The sequence below is a fragment of the Aphelocoma coerulescens genome, chromosome 17, assembly GCF_041296385.1.
Source record: "Aphelocoma coerulescens isolate FSJ_1873_10779 chromosome 17, UR_Acoe_1.0, whole genome shotgun sequence".
Lineage (NCBI taxonomy): Eukaryota > Metazoa > Chordata > Aves > Passeriformes > Corvidae > Aphelocoma > Aphelocoma coerulescens.
In genome coordinates, this window is record NC_091030.1 from 172,538 (window position 1) to 193,620 (window position 21,083).

General features: G+C 57.9%; 4 protein-coding genes and 1 pseudogene across 8 annotated transcripts; 2 read left to right on the plus strand and 3 right to left on the minus strand.

Annotated features, from left to right (window-relative positions):
• Positions 1-15: 15 nt before the first annotated feature.
• Positions 16-3,651, minus strand: LOC138119857 (chloride intracellular channel protein 3-like). Of its 2 annotated transcripts, none has more exons than XM_069032094.1 (6): positions 3,488-3,651; positions 2,525-2,634; positions 2,043-2,168; positions 1,807-1,913; positions 1,310-1,485; positions 16-967 (listed from the first exon to the last, which is right to left on the minus strand). In XM_069032094.1, exons 1-6 carry the CDS (start codon positions 3,521-3,523, stop codon positions 806-808), a joined length of 717 nt encoding a protein of 238 aa, XP_068888195.1. In that variant the 5' UTR covers positions 3,524-3,651; the 3' UTR covers positions 16-805. The 2 variants fall into 2 exon arrangements, with proteins under 2 accessions (XP_068888195.1, XP_068888194.1); XM_069032093.1 differs by having other exon boundaries at positions 1,310-1,518.
• A 7,328-nt stretch (positions 3,652-10,979) lies between these two features.
• On the minus strand, positions 10,980-14,424 carry LOC138119708 (ATP-binding cassette sub-family A member 2-like). Its single transcript, XM_069031813.1, has 7 exons — positions 14,409-14,424; positions 13,253-13,367; positions 12,890-12,982; positions 12,492-12,594; positions 12,219-12,356; positions 11,819-12,025; positions 10,980-11,582 (listed from the first exon to the last, which is right to left on the minus strand). The coding sequence occupies exons 2-7, from the start codon at positions 13,324-13,326 to the stop codon at positions 11,547-11,549; spliced, it is 651 nt and encodes a 216-aa protein (XP_068887914.1). The 5' UTR covers positions 13,327-13,367; positions 14,409-14,424; the 3' UTR covers positions 10,980-11,546.
• On the plus strand, positions 13,339-16,664 carry LOC138119707 (splicing factor YJU2 pseudogene; annotated as a pseudogene).
• A 94-nt stretch (positions 16,665-16,758) lies between these two features.
• TMEM141 (transmembrane protein 141) lies at positions 16,759-18,443 on the minus strand. Of its 2 annotated transcripts, none has more exons than XM_069031816.1 (5): positions 18,363-18,443; positions 18,192-18,258; positions 17,997-18,080; positions 17,748-17,828; positions 16,759-17,069 (listed from the first exon to the last, which is right to left on the minus strand). In XM_069031816.1, the coding sequence occupies exons 1-5, from the start codon at positions 18,414-18,416 to the stop codon at positions 16,990-16,992; spliced, it is 366 nt and encodes a 121-aa protein (XP_068887917.1). In that variant the 5' UTR covers positions 18,417-18,443; the 3' UTR covers positions 16,759-16,989. The 2 variants fall into 2 exon arrangements, with proteins under 2 accessions (XP_068887917.1, XP_068887916.1); XM_069031815.1 differs by having other exon boundaries at positions 17,697-17,828.
• A 186-nt stretch (positions 18,444-18,629) lies between these two features.
• PAXX (PAXX non-homologous end joining factor) lies at positions 18,630-21,056 on the plus strand. Of its 3 annotated transcripts, none has more exons than XM_069031908.1 (7): positions 18,630-18,739; positions 18,832-18,892; positions 19,025-19,059; positions 19,188-19,378; positions 19,919-19,993; positions 20,452-20,545; positions 20,928-21,056. In XM_069031908.1, the coding sequence occupies exons 1-7, from the start codon at positions 18,654-18,656 to the stop codon at positions 20,956-20,958; spliced, it is 573 nt and encodes a 190-aa protein (XP_068888009.1). In that variant the 5' UTR covers positions 18,630-18,653; the 3' UTR covers positions 20,959-21,056. The 3 variants fall into 3 exon arrangements, with proteins under 3 accessions (XP_068888009.1, XP_068888007.1, XP_068888008.1); XM_069031906.1 differs by having other exon boundaries at positions 20,660-21,021; XM_069031907.1 differs by having other exon boundaries at positions 19,922-19,993; positions 20,660-21,019.
• The last annotated feature ends 27 nt before the right edge of the window (positions 21,057-21,083 follow it).

Sequence of the window (21,083 nt, forward strand, 5' to 3'; positions counted from 1 at the left end):
GGAGGTCCGGGCCTCAGAGAAGTTCCCTTCCCTGGCAGCTTTTTGAAAGTGGGCTGCTGGGGGTGTGGTTAGAGGCTGGCCAACCCGTCTGGAGAGCTGGGAGGGTGGGCTCTGCCTCGCTGGGCACTGGGAGAGGATGAGGAGGTCAGTACAAAGCCTTGTGAGGGAGGAGCTGCTGGGGTGGTCAGTCCAGACTCACACTGGTCTTGCTTGCAAAGCCTTTATTGATTTCCAGGAACTCTGAAGCTTAGCTTGGGCTTTCTCTGCTTCACAGCACCCAAGTTTGCTGAGAGCTTCCTAACAGCAAGTTCTGGGGGGAAATGACCACTGCCCATTGTCTGTGCCATCCCCCTCCAGCTCCATTCCTAGGTCTCTCTGTGGCTGTGCCAGGTCTTCTCACCCAGTGCAGGTGTGAGGGCACCCTGTGGCACCCGTTGCCCAGGCAGGTTGGCACAGTGTGCCTGGGCAAGTGGCTGCAGGGCAGCTTGTTGTCCCCAGCTCTGCCCCTGCCCTCATCTGGGCACAGCTTTGGCACTGATGGCACTGGTGGCTGTGCCCCCTTGCCCTCACCCTGATGCTCGAGGGGCCACGGGGTCCTGGTTGTGAGGAAGGGTGGGTGGCACAAGAGGGGCTGAGTGCACTGCAGGTTGCTGCCAGCACCTGGGTGCCAGTGGAGGGAATTTGGGTATGAGGGGCACATGTTGTACTTGGCTCTCCTGAGCCCCTGCAGGCAGGGTCAGGGTGGGTGCTGAGCTCCTGCCTGACTCCAGCCTTGGCCCTGCACCCACCAGGGCACGTGCCCAGCTCACTGCAGTGCCCGGACCACGGAACGATAGGCTTGTATAATCTCCTGGCTCTTGGGGCAGGTGTATTTGAACTCCTTGGTTTCACTGGCACTGCTGAGGTACCGCCACACGCCCCGCAGGTCCTTGGGGATCCCAAAGCGGCGGTAGTGCTGGCACACGACCTGCGGGCACAAACGGGGAAAGCCTTGCCTGACACTGTGCCAGGGAGGGCAGGCACCAGTTGGGAAGGGTGGCAGGGAGCCAGGGGACATCCCTGGTGCTGCACAGTCGAGGGCTGGCACTCGGGAGGGGATGCAGAGGGGAGTGGGATCTGTGGGGGAGGACATTGTGCTGGGCAGGCCTCCTGGGGAGAGGGATGCTCAGGGACACAGAGCTGACAGAGCAGCTGGGAAAGGAGCAGGGGCTTGCTGTAGGCACCAGGAGGAAAGTGAGAGCATGGAGCCAGTGGCATGGGGATGGCAGGGAAAGGAGAAGGGCATGGTACTGGGATGCCCTTGGCTTACCTGAACAATGTTTAGCTTGGGCAGCAGGTTGCAGTCGGCCAATGTGAGGTGGTCTCCGTCGAGGAAGCGGCGCTGCGAGGCCCGGAGGTGGGGGTCCCGGGCCAGCTCGTGTTCCAGAGGGGAGCTCAGGTACTCATCCAGCTTCAGCAAGGCCCGCAGCAGGCTCCGCTGCAGCGCTGCAGGGAGGGTGGCCAGATCACAGTCCAGGCCTGCTGCGGGCATGGGGACCCTGCTCTGCTGTGGCCTCCTCCCAGCCCAGCCCTGTGTCCAGGCAGCACCTGTCAGCCTCTTCCCACCTGAAGCTCAGGCTGGCACCTGCCTCTGCCCTCCCACAGAGACCTGGCACAGCCACACTGACCCACACAGGGAGGGCAGTGCCTGGACAGACCCAGCTGTGGTCTGGGTGGGAGGACTGGGAAAGCTCAGTGTGACCAAGCTCGGCTTTGGGGTGTGGCACCTGAGAGGTTGCACGGGGTGCTCCCCCACCCGCTCCTCACCGTCGTCCTGGGCAGGCACCGGGTTCTTGATGAAGGCGGAGAACTTGTGGAAAATGTCGTTCCCAGCCAGGCTTGACTCTGGGTACTGCGGGACCAGACTGGGGCACCTGCGGAGACATGGGCACAGCTGAGCCAGGTGGCAGAGGCTGACAGGCTCCTCTTCCCTCTTCCCTCAGCTTGTCCTGCCCTTCTTCGGGGGCCCCCTTCCTCCTCTCAAGGCAGCACCAGCCACTGACATGGGGGGGCCCAGCTGATCCTCCAGGAACTCCTCAATGGCGATGGTGTCGGTCTTGGGCTCGCCGTTGTAGAGCAGGACAGGCAGCTGGGCACCCGGTGCGAAGTCCTTCAGCACGTCCAGCGCCCTGTGGGAGATGGGGACACCGCTGATGCCTGGCACGTCCAGGGTTCTGCAGAGCACCTTGTGTGTACGTGTGTGTTGGGATGTGCACGTGTGTCCCGAGCAAAGGGAGTTCTGGGAGGCCGGTGCACAAGGTGCTGCCCTCGGGCCCCTCCTGCCTCAGTGTGTGCCCAAGGAAATACCCGCCAACCTCCCCTAAACACCAGGGGTCACCTGGGGAGGTACAAAAAGCTCCACGCATCCCGTAGTGCCCGCCCTTCACATCCTTCCCCAAACCGTTGGGGACCTACCACCCCCCCCCACCCTGCACGTGGTCCTGGAGCCAGGGCTGGCACTCCTTGGGAGGGGGCCACCACTCACCTCTTCACGTCCACGGTGGTGAGGGTGAAGGGCACCCCTTTGAGCAGCAGCACCATGAAGAGCCGCTGGCAGAAGGGGCAGTACCCCACGCTCTCCCCATCCTCGCTTGCCTGTGGGCACAGAGGGAGAGAGCTCAGCTGCCCTTTCACCCTGGCATGGCTCCAGTGGGGGCAGCCCCAGAGGGCACAGGGTGAAGATGCTAGGGCACATGCCGCAGCCCAGCCTGGCAAGCTGTGCTGCAGTCCATGGCACCTGCTCTGCCAGGCAGGGCACCAGCCCCTGGCCCCTGCCTGCTCCCAGGGCCTCAGTGCCACAGCCCAGAACAGCCACGTGGCACAGCGGGTGCTGGCCTTGGCACCCTCTGGGGACAAGGACCCTCAGGCTGCACCAGCCTCACGGTGCCAAGGGGACAAGGGCTTCAGAGCAGTAGTGGCAGCAGGGGCGGCTGTGGCAGGGGAGAGTCCAGCAGCAGAGACTGTGCCGGAGGAAGGTGACAGTGATACTGGTGGCCTTGTCAACGCCAGCCACAATCCCAGGTGAGCCCTGTGCTGCCCTGCACAGCCGGCCAGACTGCCCCGGCCAGGCGGTGGCTGGGAAGGGCCCGGCAGGTGCAGGCAGATGCTGTGGTGCTGGGCTGCTGGGCCCTGCTTTGGCGGAAGGGGGAAGGGGGGGGCAGAGGGGGAACCTGGTCCAACCTGCCCAGGTTGAGTCCCCACAGCCCCTGTGCCTGCAGGGCAGGAAGCAGCAAGCAGTGTGCCCTGGAGAAGAGCCCGAGCCGCCCGCTGCCCGTTGCCAGCCCCATTGCCTACCTGGTGCCTGACGCACTACCTGCCCCTCTGCCTGCCCGGTGCCCCACATCCGGGCCCTGCATTGGGCAGGGGCGGCCCAGCCACCCCACTGCAGCACTGCCAGGGTTGGTGGCTGCCCACTGGCCTGGGGCACTGACCTCAGGATCCCCCTCACCTTGATGAAGAGCTGGATTTGGGGTTTCTCGGCCATGCTGCGTGGCGGCTGCTGCTGCACTGCTGGCTGCACCCTGAGTGCCCCAGCTGAAACCACGGCCCCTCCCAGCCCACATTCCTCCTCGGGGTGCACCCGCTCCCACCCACACCTGGCCCCACAGCACAGAGAGGACGCCCTGCCATGGGGCCCCGCCACCGTGGCTGCTGCCAACCCCAGGCCAGTAAGGGCGGCTGGTGGCATTGCTACCGCTCCTGCCTGTACCCCCAGCCACCCCACTGCCTGAATGATGCGAAGCACCGGGCACAGCCCCGTGTTGTGCCCAGCACTCCTTGCCCCAGCAGGATCCTGCACCCCCCACGCTGGGCACTGCCACTCCCCTCCCCGGCCAACGACACAGCCTCAAAGGATCCAGTTATTATTTTTTATTTAAAACGATCATTATTTTCACATTTCATCTTTGTTTTGTTTGGTAGCAATATACAGGCAGCTCCAAGACGTCCCCAGCCCCAGGGGCCCCATGCTCAGGGCTGAGCATGGCACTGGCGCTGTGCCCGTGCTGGTGGCCAAGGACGTGCAGAGGGAGGCAAGGCCGGAAGCGGGGGGCCAAACTCAACCAAGTGAACAGTGTTAAGGCAGCAGCCACCCCTGCCCTGGGGCAATGCCCTGGGGCACTACCTACCTGCTCCCACCCTTGGAGTGACTCCAGCAGGGACTGTGCCCACGCAGCCCTAAACCCAGGGCAGGGAGGCCACCGTGGCCACCCAGGCTGTATGGGCACCTCCACTGACCCTTAGAAGCCATGGGGATGACGGCATGGTGGCAGGGGGAAGACTGGGGACAGGGGAGACACTCTGTGACGGGGGGGTGCCAGTGCCCTGCTGGAGCCCGCAGTGACAATGCAGTGTGGCAGGTATGGGGCTCGTGAGGATACAGCCCAGAGCACAGCAGCACTGCCTGCCCTGGGCTGCCCAAGCTGTCAGCTGGGGACTCAAAGATGACACTATCCCCTCTCCCTGATGGCAAAGGGCAAACTTTGAGCTGGCTTGTCTCCCAGCATCCACTGGGGAAGGCAGAGTGTGGCCAGCAAAGGAGAAGGGGCACGCTGATGGGGGCTGCCCCCCTGTGCCGTCCACCCCATCCCAGATCCAGCCAGTTTCCCACGTCATTAAAAAAAATACGGTCTGAAAATAGAGCTTCTTCCCCCAGTTTTCCCTCTATTGAAAATACTGTATATTGTATCACAATCTATAGCAGGTGGTAGATGGGGCTGATGGGACCGGGGTGCATGGAGACAACCGAGGGCAGGCCCTGCTCCCGTCCCCAAGCGGGGCCAGAGCCAGCCTCCCCCCCAGCTCCCATGGCAGCCAGCTGAGGCGCCTGGTGCTGCTCAGGGCCTCCAGCCAAGCCTGTGCCACAGAGGCAGAGAGGGAAGCAGAGCACACAGGGCAGATGGGCCACGGGTGCTCCCCAGAAAGGTGCACGGCCACGCTGGGGTGTTGCAAAGACTGTGGCACCCAGCAGTGGGGGGTCGGGGCCAGCGTCACAGGCCCTGCTGCCACCTTACCCTCTGGGCACAGCTGCAGATTGTTGAGAGCTGCAGGCACCAGCCATGGTCCCTGTGGGTGACAAGGCAGCAGGACCCTCTGCAAAAAGGAGGGGCACTGCTGGCTGAGGGGGTGCCCACTGCTGGCCAGTGACACTGCCAGTCCCACGCCTGCAGTCCATCCTTCCCTCCCCACCGCCCCGGGCACCGCTGCCAGGCTGTGCCAGCACCCACCCTGACTGTCCCAACCTCGTACCTTAAGGCCACCCCACTACCAGCTTCCAAAGCCATCCTGGGGTGCAGCAACCCCTCTCCTAGTACCACCAGTGACCCAAGAATAAGAACCGAGTGCAGGTGGTTCCCGTACAGGGCTTGGCACTGAGGAACAAGTGTCAGGGCAACAGCGACGTGGAAGGGGACACAGCAAAAAGGTGGCAGAGCTGCAGCAATGCCCTGTGATGGGGGAAGCAAGTGGTGAGGGCAGGGTGGAGGGCAGGGTGAGAGACTTGAGGGTGAGGGACATGGGTAGGTGTTGCAAAATGAATCAACGACTTAGGTGAGGAGAGACATTGCAGACAACCGATACGATTGATATATGCAAGCTCCGTTTATTAGCAATACAAAGGCACTTTATAATATAGAGTATTGAATACAAGCTTATCAGTTCTTTAATTAGTTGAAACTTATAAAAGCACATTCTGACCTCTACATAATTGGGTTAGATAAAAAGACTACATTTGGCAAGCTTCTTATTGTTTATGTTTTGTCTTGAGAGATCAAAGATCTTCCTCCCTTCTTAGGGATAGTCCATCTTATCAGCACAGCTGCACCTCTCAAAAACTCCCTTCTGGTTCCCAGGTTGGTTTCTCACACAGGGATTTGTCTCATGTAGAATTTTTCTCACACAGGCCTTTTTACTTGTACAGTTGGATTATTGATCCAGTAATTCTATCAATGAGCCATGTCCCTGCTCCTCTAACCATTCTCCAAGAATTCCCCTTTTTTCTTTTTGTAAAGGCAATATTTGATTGGCTACAGATGTAGTAACTTTGTATATCATTTTTTGCAAGCACTGGCACAAACACAGTAAGCACACTATTGCTAATAGTATTACTAGTCCTACAGTAATCAAATGCTACACAAATAAAACTAGTTATGATTTTAAACCTACTGACTTTAACCATCCCTCTAAGTTGAAACCGTCTTGTTTTTTTCTATAATTATGTAGTTAATTGATGTAACTCACTTATCTATTAGTGAAGTAGGAAAAAGTGGTTAGAAAGATTTAAACAGCACAAGCTTTGGAACCTTTCACAGCCGTGGCTGTGGGCTAATAGTAGAAAATCAATGGCTACTTAACTTTATAATATTATATGTCTAACACTAATAACACACACACTTAACTTATTAAGCATTTGCAAGGTTATATTAAACTTATCCCTCAACCCCATATTAAACTGGGCCCAGACTGGGCCAACAGTTTATGCCAAATACCCAGCAGTACTTAACCTTAGCATCACTTAAACTTAACAGAACTTAACCTTAACATCACTTAAACTTTACAGAACTTAAACTTAGCAGAACTTAAAATTAACTTCACATAAACATAACTTTGCTTAAACTTAACAACACTTAACACAAATTAACCTTAACACTACTTAAACGTTACACAACTTAACCTTATCACTTAAATTCTGCAGAACTCAAGCTTAACAGAAATTAAAGTTAAAAGAACTTAACTTAACAGAACTTAAATGTAACAGAACTTAAACATAACATCTTCCAGCAAGCAAGTTTAAGCAAAATAGCATAAAGCTTGTTTGCTAAAACACTAGGTAAAAACATAAATGCATAACTAATTGCTAAATTGACTGCTTTCACTTGACCTAAATGGGCAGGCAGCTAATTGAAAATGCTTGCTAATGCTCTTATTTCAAGACAGTTGAAAAACAATTTTTCACTTTACTTCTGAGTTTAGTGTTATACTCAAAAATTTATGTAATATACTCAAAAATTTATGCAATTATTTTTCTTGGTTTTGTCTTTGGAAAGGGTTCTCTGACACCCACCACAAGTCACTAGCAACTACCTAGGGCAGCTGTTACATTTGCCCCAGAGTCTCATTATTTCTCCTGCTATGGAGAGTGGTGGATCTGGCAAGTCCTCAGCTCCTTCACTCAGCCACGTCTGCAGCCTCTCCTAAGGCTCTTCGGGACAGGTCTCACAGTCCCAGCTGTGATGGTAGTGGCATCACTGTTCCTCAGGAGCTGATGCTGACTGCGCCGTCTCGTTTCGGGGTCCTGTAGCATGGCACCACTTTGCTGGGCACCTCTCTGGTCAGTGATGTAGCGATGACTTGTCCCTGTTGTTGCAGGATATTCTGCAGTGTTGCAGTGCACGTTCGTTCCCAGAGCAGGAACTGTGAAGGGGTTAACAACAACTGGACGATGCTGATGTAATACTTTTGAACACAGGACATCTGCTGTAAAGACAGACTGTAAAATGCTTTGTGTAGATAAGTTAGCAAAGTTTTTGATTACTTTTTGTATCATTTGTTGGTACTTCTCTTTCTTTTGGGGCTGTTTTCGGGCTGCCCCGGCCGGCTTTGGCTCTGCAGGAGACGAAACCGCGGAAGCCGCGCTGCTGCTGGACGTCCCACGTCTGTTTCTTTCGCGGAGCTGCTACAGCCCGCGCTGCCGCTCTCTACAGTCCCTATGGCAACCACGGCAACTGTCTTTTTTGTTTTTACTTCTGCGAAAGTGCTGGTCACTGCTCTCCAGGTGACTTTGAGAGCTCTTGTCACTGTAGCTTTCATTTTAAACGATTTTGGATCAGCTAGTTCCTTATAAAGGTATACTTAAGTCCCCGCTTTTCTAAAAAGCGTAAAAATAAATTAAGGGCCACCTTTGTTTCCATATCTGCGTCTTTACCGCAATCTCAGCGTCTTACCGCTTTCCCTGTCGACAGGAGCTGTGCAGCCTTTTCCCAGGTTTAGCCCTTGTCAGCCGTATCGGCGGACCCCTCTTGTTAAGGTCAGTCCGGGCACGGATCAGGCGCTTGCCTGCAGCCGCTGATCTTTTGCCTTTCGATCGCTGCTATCGAAGCCTCTCGGCCGCTCACCTCGTCAAGAAAACGAAGTCCCAGTCTCTGCTCGGGCGCCAAATGTTGCAAAATGAAATCGACGACTGAGGTGAGGAGAGACATTGCAGACAACCGATACGATTGATATATGCAAGCTCCGTTTATTAGCAATACAAAGGCACTTATATAGAGTATTGAATACAAGCTTATCAGTTCTTTAATTAGTTGAAACTTATAAAAGCACATTCTGACCTCTACATAATTGGGTTAGATAAAAAGACTACATTTGGCAAGCTTCTTATTGTTTATGTTTTGTCTTGAGAGATCAAAGATCTTCCTCCCTTCTTAGGGATAGTCCATCTTATCAGCACAGCTGCACTTCTCAAAAACTCCCTTCTGGTTCCCAGGTTGGTTTCTCACACAGGGATTTGTCTCATGTAGAATTTTTCTCACACAGGCCTTTTTACTTGTACAGTTGGATTATTGATCCAATAATTCTATCAATGAGCCATGTCCCTGCTCCTCTAACCATTCTCCAATAGGTAGGGGCAGAGGGGAGAAACAGCTGGTGCCAGCATGTGAAATACCCTGTGAAATACCCCTCTGCCCCCCCCACGTGCCTCTGCAGTGGCACTGCTGCCTGGGGGACAAAGCCAGTGCCCAAGGCCAGGCAGGGCCAGGGCAAACGGACCCCAGGGTGGGCAGGATGTACCAGTAGGGCCAAGACCCCCAGTGACATCCCGGTGGTGACAGAAATCGGTCACGGGTGAAGCACCAGAGCACCTGCGCCCCTGCAGTGCCCAGGGCAGCGCCAGGCAGGGGTGATGTGGAAGCAGCCATCCTTCTTCTAGCTCCACGGGGCCAGGCCTGGGGGGTACCCACAGCCAAGGGGCCCCAGAGTGAGTGCAACACAGGTGTCCAGCCAAAGGCACCGCTCACAGGCCCCTGTGTCTCGGCCCCAAAGTCAGTGGGGCTGGCGCTGCTGGCACCAAGCCGTGTCCTTTCCTTCAGTCTCCGTCCACGGCATGTTGAGGACCATGCCCCCGGCACCACGCAATGACTCTGCTCCAGAGCTGAAGGGTGTTGCAGTGAGGATACTGTAACACGCCTATATCAAACCAGGAGTCCCGTGGAAAAGAAATATATATATCGACGGATTCTTGCTAGATGTTTCAGAGATGTTTATTTCCCCAGCCGCATGGCCGGGCTCTGCTGAGGGACTCTCACAGTCGGGCCCGAGCTGCTTTGCCCGCGCAGGGGAACACAAACCAACCCATGGGGAACGAGGCTGAGCAGGGGCAGGGAAACCCCGTGCCTCCCTCAGGGCTACATGACGGGGGGAGGGACCCCAACATCTCACCTGTTTTATTTTAATAAAAGGAGAATGAAGACAACTGGATAAACATAACAAGAACAGTTTCAAAACAAAACAAGCCACCCTCCTGAGTCTTTAAATGTCCAAACAGATTCTGTGGAACATCTTAGGGCTGACAGAAGGGAGACAGAACTCTCTGGACATGCCTGTGGGGAAACTGAGGCAGGAGAGGGTTCAGTCTCTTCCCTCCCCCTTTTCATCCCCCCATCGGCATCGGAGAGGAATTGTAGGGAAATGGAATTGTATAAGGAAGCCATGGGGTGAAAAATGGATTAGGAATACACTGGGGGTAATAGGACATAGGGTAAAAGGGAAAGGTGGGATTAGGAAAGGGAGACTGTAGGGGGGGTTTACAATGGAGATATTGTCTAACATGACTACGATTTTTTGCATGTATACTGCCTTTTACAGGAACACCATCAGGCCCAGTGACCTGCGATGCTTGTAACCCTTTTCTACCTTGTATGATTTTGAATTCCACCACTTCTCCATCTCCCAAGCTTGGGATGCATTTTTCAGGGTTATTCTTTTTAATAGCAGTTCTATGCATGAATATGTCTTGCTGGTTATCACATCTTGTTATAAAACCATAATTTTGTTTAACATTATACCATTTCACTGTCCCTAAGATCTTAGCTACTATGGTCTTTTCCTTTTTCCGAGTGGCTGCTGTTTTCTGTCTTGCTGAGTCTTTGCTCTCTCTTTCGGTCGCTCCAGTGTTGGAATTGTCGGGGCTGCTGGTGCCTGTGTGCTCTTCCCAGGGTCGCGTTCGGGGCCGCGCGGGCCGGGCTGCGCCGCTCCGTTCTCCGTGCGTCGCCTCCTCTGGCCGCAGCTTCGCTGCCGCTGCCTGGGGCTGCATCTCGGCCAGGCCCCCGAGCGATGACCCCCCCGTGCCCTGCTCCAGCGCGCGTTTCGGCTGGGCACGGCTCCACTCTGCCGCCAGCCGCCGCCCGCGCGCCGCCCCTCTCGTTCGGGCGCTCACGGGGCTCGCTCCACCACGCGCTGCGCGGGGCCGGGCGGGCACTGCTGGGTCCCACCGCTCTCCGCTCCGCCACCGACACTGCGGCTCGAGTGGCTCTGCCCGCGCGTAGGAATTGTCTCGCTGCTGCTCGCAGAGCGCTCGGTGCACGTGGCCGAGGCCGCACGGTCCCTGAGCCAGGCTTCCCTTCACCAGGTCACAGCTGACATTGCTCAACAGTCTCGGTAATTAAATAATATTCACAAAAATATTCTTCCATCAGCATATATTTTGACTCAGAAATTAACTGGGTCCAAACGGTCTTCCAAAAGCCCTTGGTAAGAATTAAATCCCAAGAAACATAGAAAAAGTTCTTAAACAACCATGCCAGGAAGTGTTTCAGTTCTTTCTGAGCTTGAATCAAGCTAAAATTTACAAATCGTTGTTCAAGAATCATTTTAAGATAAATGTCCATATGCGGCTCTGAAAGCCAAGAGTCTTCCCACGGTTCCTCCATTGTTTAGATATGGAATAGCAAAACAAAACCAAGAAGAGGCATCCAAAGTTTCCAGGGTTTACTCACACAAATCAGTGGCTTAGGGATCGGGGATCGTTCTGCTCACAATTCTCCACCATTTTGTTACAGTGGGGATACTGTAACACGCCTATATCAAACCAGGAGTCCCGTGGAAAAGAAATACATATGGAGGGATTCTTGCTAGATGTTTCAGAGATGTTTATTTCCCCAGCCGCGTGGCCGGGCTCTGCGAGGAACTGCTACAGTCAGTACCCTTGCCCGCGCAGGAAACACAAACCAACCAATGGGGAACGAGGCTGACCAGGGCCAGGGAAAACCCATGTGTCTGTGCCCTCAGGGCCCCTCTTCCCAGGGCTACATGGCGGGGGGAGGAGACCCCGACAGAAGGGGACAAAAGCCACCCCAGCGGTGGCTTGCGAGGTCCATGCAGGCATTGCTGTACCCACTGTGTCCTCCCTGGCACGTGGCTCCGGCTGCGGCAACTCCGCTCCACGGGGCAAAGGGAGGGGAGAGGCCAAAAGGGTTTGGTGGCTTCAAGCCGGGAACATGGCTGTCCCCGGGGTCTCAGCACAGCGTGTCCGTGTTGAAGGAGAGCTGAGCCTGAGCAGGGAGACAGGCAGGGCTCAGGGGCTGCCCACTTTGCCAGCACACCCAGGGCATCTGGGGCCAGAGTCTGGCACAGGTGGCAGAGCAGACACCTCTCCAAGAGAGCCCCCACCCCTGCCCTGGCCCTGCCCTGGCTCCATTGTGTCACCCTTGTGGTGTCACAGCATCCAGTCCCAGGGCCCGTGGCAAGGACACAGGTGCAACAGCCAGATCTGGGGACAACCTCTCACCCTCTCCTCCTCAAAGCTGATGAGGCCTTCGTCATCGGTCTCCAGGTCCTCCTGCTCTTCCACCACGAGGGCCCGCAGCTCAGTGGGGGCAGTGCGGGGGCGCAGCAGGCTCAGCACACGCTCCAGGGGCGACTGCAGGACACAGCTGGGGCTGGTCTCCTGCTGCTCCAGGTTGTCACTTTGCTTCTTGGCAAAATTCACAAACACCTGAGGAGGAAGGGGCAGGAGTCTCAGGTATCCTCCACCCCATGATGCCCGGTCAAGACCCGGTGCATCCTGCTGTGCCGTGCCTGTCACCATGTTCCCCATCTAGCTCCGACCCCTGCCCCAAAGGCAGATCCTGCCTGGCCACCCTCCCTGGGGACAAGCATCCAGCTGCCCGTGCTGTCCCCAGTCTTACATTGTCCAGTGTGGTTTGGCTGACAGAGTAGTCTTCAATGCCCAGCACATCCACCACCTGCTCCATCTTGCTGAAGACCTGTGCCAGTGAGATCTGGTCCGACTTCAGCTGGTACTGGGCCTTGGTGTGATGACGCTCCTGGGGGGCGGTCACAGAAGGGGCACTGAGCCCTCACTCCCGGACTCCCTCCCATCACCCCATGGAGGATGAAGGCTGCTTGTGCCCCAAAGTGGGGGCTGGCAGGGGACAGCACAGCCACCATGGGCAGCTCACCTTGAGGACAGCCTCAGGGAAGTTACGGTTGAAGAACCTCACCACCTCCTTGACGTTGAGGCTGGACTTGGTGCGCACTGTGATCATGTAGCCATCACCAAACCTGCACAGGAACAAGGTACCCCATGAGGACCTGTCCCCTGATCTGCACCCCCGTGACCCTATGGAAGGGGACGATGCTGTCAGGCAGCCACTGCTGGACACCAGGCCAGCGGCAGGGCACTTCAGTGACCCCGTTCCCTGCCCACCTCTACAGCAGCACCCACACAAAGGGCTGATAGCTCCTCATGGATGCCACACTGTCACCCAGCCGTGGGGATCCAGCCCCTTCCTGCCCAACAGCACACACAGGCTGCTGGGCCCCATGCAGGCATGCTGGGCTCCCACCAGGCTCTTACCTGTTCTTCAGATGCTGAATGCTGCCAAGACACTTGAGCCGCCCGTTCACCATGATGGCCAGGCGGGTGCAGAGGGCCTCGCACTCCTCCATGCTGGGATGACAAGGGAGGCTTCAGCGGGGGGCATGGGAGGACAGTGCCAGGGCTATGGTGGGGACAGGTGGGGAGCTGGGCCCCCCAGACCATCACCCAAGGGCTGTGGCCCCATCACCAGGGATGAGAGAGGGCAACAGAGGGCATCCCAAGCTCGCCCTGCTCCTCATGCCCCTACCAAATCCCATTCCCTGGGGACCAGGGAGCCCCCTCCCTCCCACACAGCACCCCAGGTGCTTGCAGGCACCATGGGCACAGAACCCCCTGGACCTGTGAGAAGTGAGCACCACGGAGCGATCCGTTTTGATGACATCCAGGATGAGGCACCGTGCCTTGGGGTCCATCCCTGTGGTTGGCTCATCCTGGGGGACAGGCACGCAGAGTCCTAACAGAGATATTTAATGAGCCTTCTACTTGTGCCTCTATCTCTGGAATTTTAACTGTGCCACAAGCACAGGCACCCGCAGAGTGGCCCCTTCGGCCGTTTGTAATATTGCACCCCAGGGGCGCGGGGGAACTCTGCCCACAAGCAAGAGGGGGGGGAGTCCCCAGAAGATGCTCCGGATGTGACAGAAAAATCAAACCCAGAAGTGGTGTCCTGGGTTGCAGTGTATTCCATTACCATCCTCATGAGCTCTTGAAATCAGGTGGGGCAGTGTTTCCTTGCCTCCTCCCCCCAGACTATCTTGCTGTTAATGGCCCATCAATGCTTTGCCACATGACTCAGAGATAACTCCCTCCAACTATCTTCTGTTAATAAGCCTAATCAACACTTGGCCTCATGACTCATTACCCTATTGTGAGATGCTCCACCCAGAGGGAGGAACCAAGCATCCCATCCTGGATATAATCTGACATTCCAAACACCACAGTCAACTTTCCACTGGATTCCCAGAGGACAGGAGCTACACAGCCACCACTGGACCTTCTGAGGAAGGGCAGACCCTTTTCTACAGGATCACTGCTTCAACAGAACCACATCCACCACTTCAGGAGGACTGTAGCCACCATCTTATGGGCCTGCTACCACCACCCTGACTAACAGGGTGTCAGGTTGTATCCTGACGCTGTAAGTTTAACCCAGTATTTTCTGCCTTTATTTTTTTTTATTTCCTTATTAAATTGTTACTCTGACTTGGTGCCTCCCACTGGTTTGTTTTCCAACTAGTACAAGTGGTGAGCGGTGTGGAGGCAGCACGGGGGATCGGGAGCAGACGCAGCAATGGCAGAACGGAAAGTGTTGAACAAATATTACCCCCCGGACTTTGATCCGGCAAAGATCCCAAAGCTCAAGCTCCCAAAGGACCGGCAGCACATGGTGAGGCTCATGGCCCCCTTCAACATGAGGTGCAGGACGTGTGGGGAGTACATCTACAAGGGCAGGAAGTTCAACGCCTGCAAGGAGACGGTGCAGAACGAGGTGTACCTGGGGCTGCCCATCTTCCGCTTCTACATCAAGTGCACGCGGTGCCTGGCTGAGATCACCTTCAAGACAGACCCCAAGAACACGGATTACACCATGGAGCACGGCGCCACGCGCAACTTCCAGGCAGAGAAGCTCTTGGAGGAGGAGGAGAAGAGGATGGAGAGGGAAGAGGAAGAGCTCAACAATCCCATGAAGGTCCTGGAGAACCGAACCAAGGACTCCAAGCTGGAGATGGAGGTCCTGGAGAACCTGCAGGAACTGAAGGAGCTCAACCAGCGCCAGGCCAGTGTGGATTTCGAGGCCATGCTGAAGCAGTACAAGGAGCTGGAGGAGGAGCAGAGGCGCAAGGAGCAGGAGGAGGACGAGCAGGAGATGAAGGCCATGCTGGAACAGGCCCAGAACCGTCGGCTCCTGGTGGATTCCAACTCGGATAAGAAGCCGGCAAAATCGTGCCCGAATCCCGGAGCCCAAACAAAACCCACGGATATCCTGCAGGAGGACCTGCAGCCTCAGAGCAAGAAGCGGAGGATGGAGAGCTGGGAGCGGAGCCTGGGCAAGCTCAGCACCAAGGCTCAGCTGGCCGGGCTGGTGGCTCTCAGGAAGCAGAAGCCAGATCCTGCCCTGGATAACGGGATGGAAAATAACAGAACAAGCAATTAGGCCACAGAAAATACAGCTTCAAATGAAAATTAATACCTTGCAGGATTTGCAACAGAATTGGTTTTGTTTGTTTGAGTTTTTTTAATAATCTGAAATAAAACTTTGTAACCACTGCTATGGCTCAGTGGCTTGTGATCAGCAACAGGCACTTCAGCCTGGCTGTCCCATGGGGGCAGAGCCCCTCAGCCACATCCCCAGCTCAGGCTCTGCCCAAAGCTCTCAGCCCTTGCAGCCTGTCCAGTGGTAAGACACCATCATGGCTCTGTGCGCTCTACCAGCCTGGAGACCACCTCAAACAGACCAAGGTGGCCTGGAAACCTCACTCCAGACCCAGGCCCACCTGGAGGTGGAGGTGCTCCAGCCAGCCACAGTCACCAAGCTCATGTTTTCCCAGTGCTGGAGGTGCAGTCACCCCAAAGCCAGGGGCAGGCAGCTCAAGCTGTCCCTCACTGCCACAGCCCCCACGCAAAACAACCTGCCAGCAGCCTCCACTGCCAGGGCCCAGCGCTGGCGCTCAAGGATGGCAGCAAAGCAGCTCACATTTGCTGCTGCACTCACTGGCAGCTCAGAGACACCAGGACACACACTGTGGTGCTCGGCAGCTGCATGGGGCTGCTCCCAGCTCTCCAATCCATCGGGAAGCCTCCCCCTGCCCTGCACATTCCACAAACACTGGAGAAGAGTGGCTGTAGGGAGCTGCAGTTTCTCACTGCCCTCTTTGCTCCTGCTGGCAGCACAAACTCTGCTCCGTGGCCTTGCTCACTTCCCAACACCCTTCCCTGCTCCAGCTGAACTCCTGAAATGCCATGCTTGACTAACACAGCTGTTCCCTGCAGCACTTTGCTTTCAGCTCTTCCACTGGCTGCTCCCCATCTCTCTGCACAGGGCAAACCTGATTCCAGTTCAGATGATGCTGTGAACCCCCAAACCCAGTTTCCTCCCCAAGCTCCTCATCTCCTCAGCACAGGGACTCCCTCCTGTGGTGAGGCTCAGCGCCTGTCTATGGAGCTCACACGAAGGAGAAGGCACTTCTGGTTCCTGAGGCTGAAACGCTGCTCTAAGAACCCAGGCAGCTCCCAGAATTCAGGCTGGGTTTCCTCTTCTAAGAAATTCAGCTGAAACTGAGTCAGAGCTGGACATCCACCAAGAGCAGACAATTTACCTAGTCAAGACTTGGAGTCTGACATTAGGAAAAACCCCACATGCCCCGCTGCGTGCATGGGATTCGAGACAGTACCATTACCTTGCCAAGTAGTTATGGATCTGGACAAGCAATCTGGGACTAGTGACAGATGAGCACTGCAGAGAGGGGCCCTGGGCACGTGGTCACCCCTGTTGCAGGGAAAGAGGACGCCCCAGAGGCCACCCAGCTGTGGGGCTCAGCTCAGGCCTGTTCAGGTAAGTATGAAAAGCCTTGCTGCTGCAAGAAGCTGTCCCTTGCTGATGCAAGGGACACGGGGACTGGCTGGGCTCAGGAAACGTAGGGGACACAGCAACAGCTCTGCCCTCACAACATAGCCCAGACCTGTCTGTGCCTGCAGCCATCTCAGAGCAATCTAGTTGCTCACTGAGTGGGAGTGCCGTCGCCACAGAGGGACCAGAGCTCTCTGCTCCAACATTCACTGCAGAAGTTGCCTCAGGTTGACATTCGCCACCTGCTCTCTCCTTCACCTCATCCACAACAAGTGCCTGCAGCTCTCAACCTTTATTGTACCCCCGGTGCAATGTGCAGAGGCCATGGAGCAGGCGGCAGCAACCCCTGGGGTGCCTCCACCATGCTCTCACTGCAAGATCGAGTCCTCTCAGCTTCCCAGCAGTGTCACCAAGCCCACCAGCCGCACAGGCAGCATGGGCAGCGTCAGGTGGGGCAGGCAGGAGGAGCTGAAGTGGGACATGGGCACAGCCTGCTATGCTCTGCTGGCTACTCCACCACGTCACCGTACCTGTTCTTCCTCACCGATGTTGTGGCGCCGTCCCCGTCCTCTGCACTGGGGAGGTTTTCTGCAACAGAAAGTACAAGTTCCCTGGACCTCCAACTACCCTGGGCAGTTTTCCAAGAATGGGCAAAGAACCACAGAGCCTTGGGGAAGCATGTAAAGCCTCTTCAAGTTGGCTCAGCTTTGGAAGCTCAAGGTACGTGTGGGAGAGAGCAGCGAGCAGCCATGAGAATTGTCCAGCAGTACCTGTCTTGACGCCCCTCCAGTTCTGCCCACCCTACAGAGCAGCAAACCACTCCACATCTCGGTCGCTCTCTCCTTCCCTTACCTTCTCCTTCCTCTTTCCAGCAAATGAGCCTTTTGTGCTGGCTCTGGCGAATACCCAAAGCAGGCAAGGCAGGAGGCAGCAGCAAGCGCACCAGCCCACCTCACCAGCCCTGCTCAGGAATCCACTGGGCCAGGTGCACAGACGGACGTGGGAGGCATGAAACCAGGTAAGGAGCTCCACCCACCATGGGTGCTCCTGCTCCCATCCCTTGGCTGCAGGGTGCCAGTATGGGACTTATATTGAGATTTTGGCAATGACACTCACCAGCTTAATTATAAGACAGGAACAGCAAAGTAATTATTGCAGCAGGGAAGAACCAGGCACGACAAGCTCAGGGAAAGCAGTAGGAAGATATGACTGTACCTGCGGGCTGAGACACCCCACCAGTCGCGCTGAGCTCCTCTGGGGACTTGCCTGTCTCCAGGTAAATCCAGAAGTTGGAGCATTTCTGCGTCTCAGCTCTGGTCACCACGTAGCTTCCGAGGGACCCTGCAGCTGGGGAAGCCGAGGTGCGCCTGAGAGTGCCAGCGGCACCCTGGTGGGGACAGCACCTGCTGCCGCGAACCCTCCTGAGCCCTCGGGGCCGGGGCACGGGAAGGTGGCTGGAGAAAGGGACACGCCACCGGCAAACAGCCCTCTGCACCGCCCGGGCTGGGCACTCACCCGCGGCCAGCAGCAGGCTCCACTGATGGCTGTACGGCAGCTTCTGCCCCGCCAGCTTCTGCACTGCGAAGGCGGCCCCGCTGCCTGCCGAGACCGGGGCCCAGGTCACCGGACACGGCCGGGACGTCCCCGCTGCCCCCGGGGAGCGGCCAAGGACAGCCCGGGCCATGCCCAGGTGGCTGGACCGGCCCGTACCTGCCAGGAAGGTGCCGATGCCCTTTATGAAGGCGTGAGACTGGCAGGCCGCGTACTGCTGCAGCGCCTGCGGGGACGCGTCAGTGCGGGGGCCGGAGGCCTGCCCGGCCCCCTCAGCCCCGGCCTCCCCGGCACCCCCCGGGCCCCCAGCCCGTCCCCCGCGGGGCACACCGGGTGCTTGGCGGCCACATCATCCTCCACCCGCCGCACGCCCAGGTTGACCATGCCGGAGCTGCCGGGCCCGGCCCTGACCACGACCCGCCCCTTCCACCGCCCGCCCCTTCCACCGCCCGCCCCTTCCACCGCCCGCCCCTTCCACCGCCCGCCCCTTCCACCGCCCGCCCCTTCCACCGCCCGCCCCTTCCACCGCCCGCCCCTTCCCCTTCCACCGCCCGCCCCTTCCCCTTCCACCGCCCGCCCCTTCCACCGCCCGCCCCTTCCACCGCCCTTTCCGCCGCGGCCATGGCGGAACCGGTAGGGCCGTTTCACCTGCTGCGAGCCGGGACGGGCCGATTCCTCTGCTACTGCGGGCCCGACGGCGCCGTCTAGTGAGAGCGGGGCGGGAGCAGGAGCGGGCGGGGGCGGGCACGGGGCCGGGCGGGGGTCGAGCAGCCGTGGCCTGAGCTGCTTCCTCCCTCAGTGTGACGGACGCGATGGAGGTCTGGGCCGGGGAGCTCGGCGACTGCCCGGCGCTCGGCTGCGTATGTAGCGGGGGGCCAGGGGGCGGCGGGGGAGCTCGGAGCTGAGACGCGGGGTGGCGGCGGGGCAGGGATGGACCTGAGCCCAGGCTAGGCCGTGTTGGACGCGCTCTCCTCCTTCTTCTCCCTGTGCAGCGGTGCTCGCCGGAGGAGCACGGCGCGATGCTCAGGTGGGTGCCGCCGCCCTGGGACCTGCCTCGCTCCGGGCACCTTCTCAGCCCGGGCTGCCCCCGCCCCAGGCCCCAGCTCGCCCGGGGCTCCCTGTCTCCGCCGCTCCCCTCACGGCCGCTCCCCGCAGGGCCGCCCTGGGTCACGGGGCCGCCGCGCTGAGCCTGGGCCCGGGTTCGGCCACGCTGCGGCTGCCGGAGGAGCCGCGGTGCCCGGCCCTGGCCCTTGCCCAGCTGCCCGCCGCCGAGGCGCGCAACCAGCTGCGGGCGCTGGTCTTCGGCATGGCCGGCTGCATCGAGAGCCTGGAGAGGCGCCTGGAAGGTCCGTGGTGGGTTTAGAAGGGGAGAGGGCTGGCAGCTCCTGCCACCTTCATGGGATCGTCCCCGCCACCTAAAGTGCCCTGGGTGGCCCAGTTCAGCCGCAGCGGGCGAGTGCTGTGCCTCCCGGGCATCAGCCCGGGTGGGTTCTTCCCACCGGTCCCAGTGGGACAGCAGCGGAGCTGCCATCGCTCCCTGTTCCTGCTGGCCCATTCTCAAAGCCGGCCGGGGTCTGCACCAGACCCCCGCGGGCAGAAGAGACCCTGCCTGGGCCCAGAGGGCACAGTGGTGTGTCTCTGTGTGGAAACACAGCCTCTCCTCATGGCCAGCACCACGGCAGCATCCTGAATGTGGGGGTCACCTTACAGACGTCTTTGTTTGAGGGGTCGGGGAAGATTTTGGAGCAGCGGCCGTCTGGATGGAAGTGCTGAGAGGAGAATGGGGCTCAGATTGGCTATGGAGGGAGCTTGCTGGGGAGGCTTGACGTGCTGCATGCGGTATTGGGGGGTGTTGTCACAAGCTTTGGCTCTGGCTCCTGTCTCAGTAGCAGTGGAGACGTTGGCATCTTCCTGCAGCCCCGAGAAGAATGCTGCCCGGAGCCAGCAGCTCTTCCTGCCAGGTAGGTACTGCCAGGGGCACCTGCCCTGGTCCTGCAGTCTTGTGTCTTCTCCTCCCTGGAGGCTGCTGGTCCTGTATCCATGTGCTCTCCAGGACACTCGGAGTGCCCTCGGCTGTGGCTGCTGGCAGCCACCCATTGTCCTGTTGCTGTTCCGGGCAGAGCAGGGGCAGGGCTCAGTGTGGTGGCTCTCGGGGTGTTTGGGATGCTCAGGTCAAAGGCTAGGCATTGCCAGCCTCAGGAGGGCAGGCTTTGCTGTGCTTCTGGACTGGAGGCTGTGGCAGGTCCATGGCCCCTTTTGGGAGAGGAGGCCAAGTTTGGCTCTTCCTCGTCCTCCGTGGCTGCTGGTCCTGCCGGGCTGGGCTCCCGCCGGCTCCCTCTGGCCCTGGAGGGACTGGCAGGGCTGCCAGAGCTCTTGGCTCACCTGTAATCTGTGTGCTGCTTGTTCCTGACCGAGGCAGACCCCAGCTCCAGGAAGAGTAAGGCTTCTGGCTCAGCTTTGCCAGCCAAGAGGAAGGTCCCGGGGGAGTCTCTCATTAACCCTGGTTTCAAAAGGTCAGTGCTGGGGCTGGGCGCTGCTCCCTGGGCACCCTGTGAGCTCAGCTCTGAAGCTGTGTGGCAGCAGGGCATGGGGCTCGGGGCTCTGATGCGCCTTCCACATCCTTCCAGCAAGAAGGCGCCATCTGGAGTGAACTTCGAGGACTCCTGATGGGTGCTGGCCTGTGCCCTGATGACAGCTCTGGGGACCCCTATGGACCCCTGTGTCTGAATGAGGGGGTGTCCCTGTGTTCCAGGCCTGCTGAGCTCCTCGTGCCCAGGGAGACAACGGAGCCAGCAGCACCTGGCAGCCACCCCTCAGCTGGGGTGGTGGCAGGGCCTTTGGGGGGGGCAGATGGAGCAGAGGGGACACCAGCATGGTGGGTTTTTCCCCCTGCAGCTCTTCCCTGCTGGCAGGGACCACCTGCTGACGTCATTTACCATGAACTGGTGGAGTTTGGATGGAACTTTTCTGCCGTGGAATGGAAAGATCCCCTGTGCTTTGCTTCTTGCCAGTAAAGGTGTTTTTAGCCAGCTGGTCTCTCTGGGTGTGTCT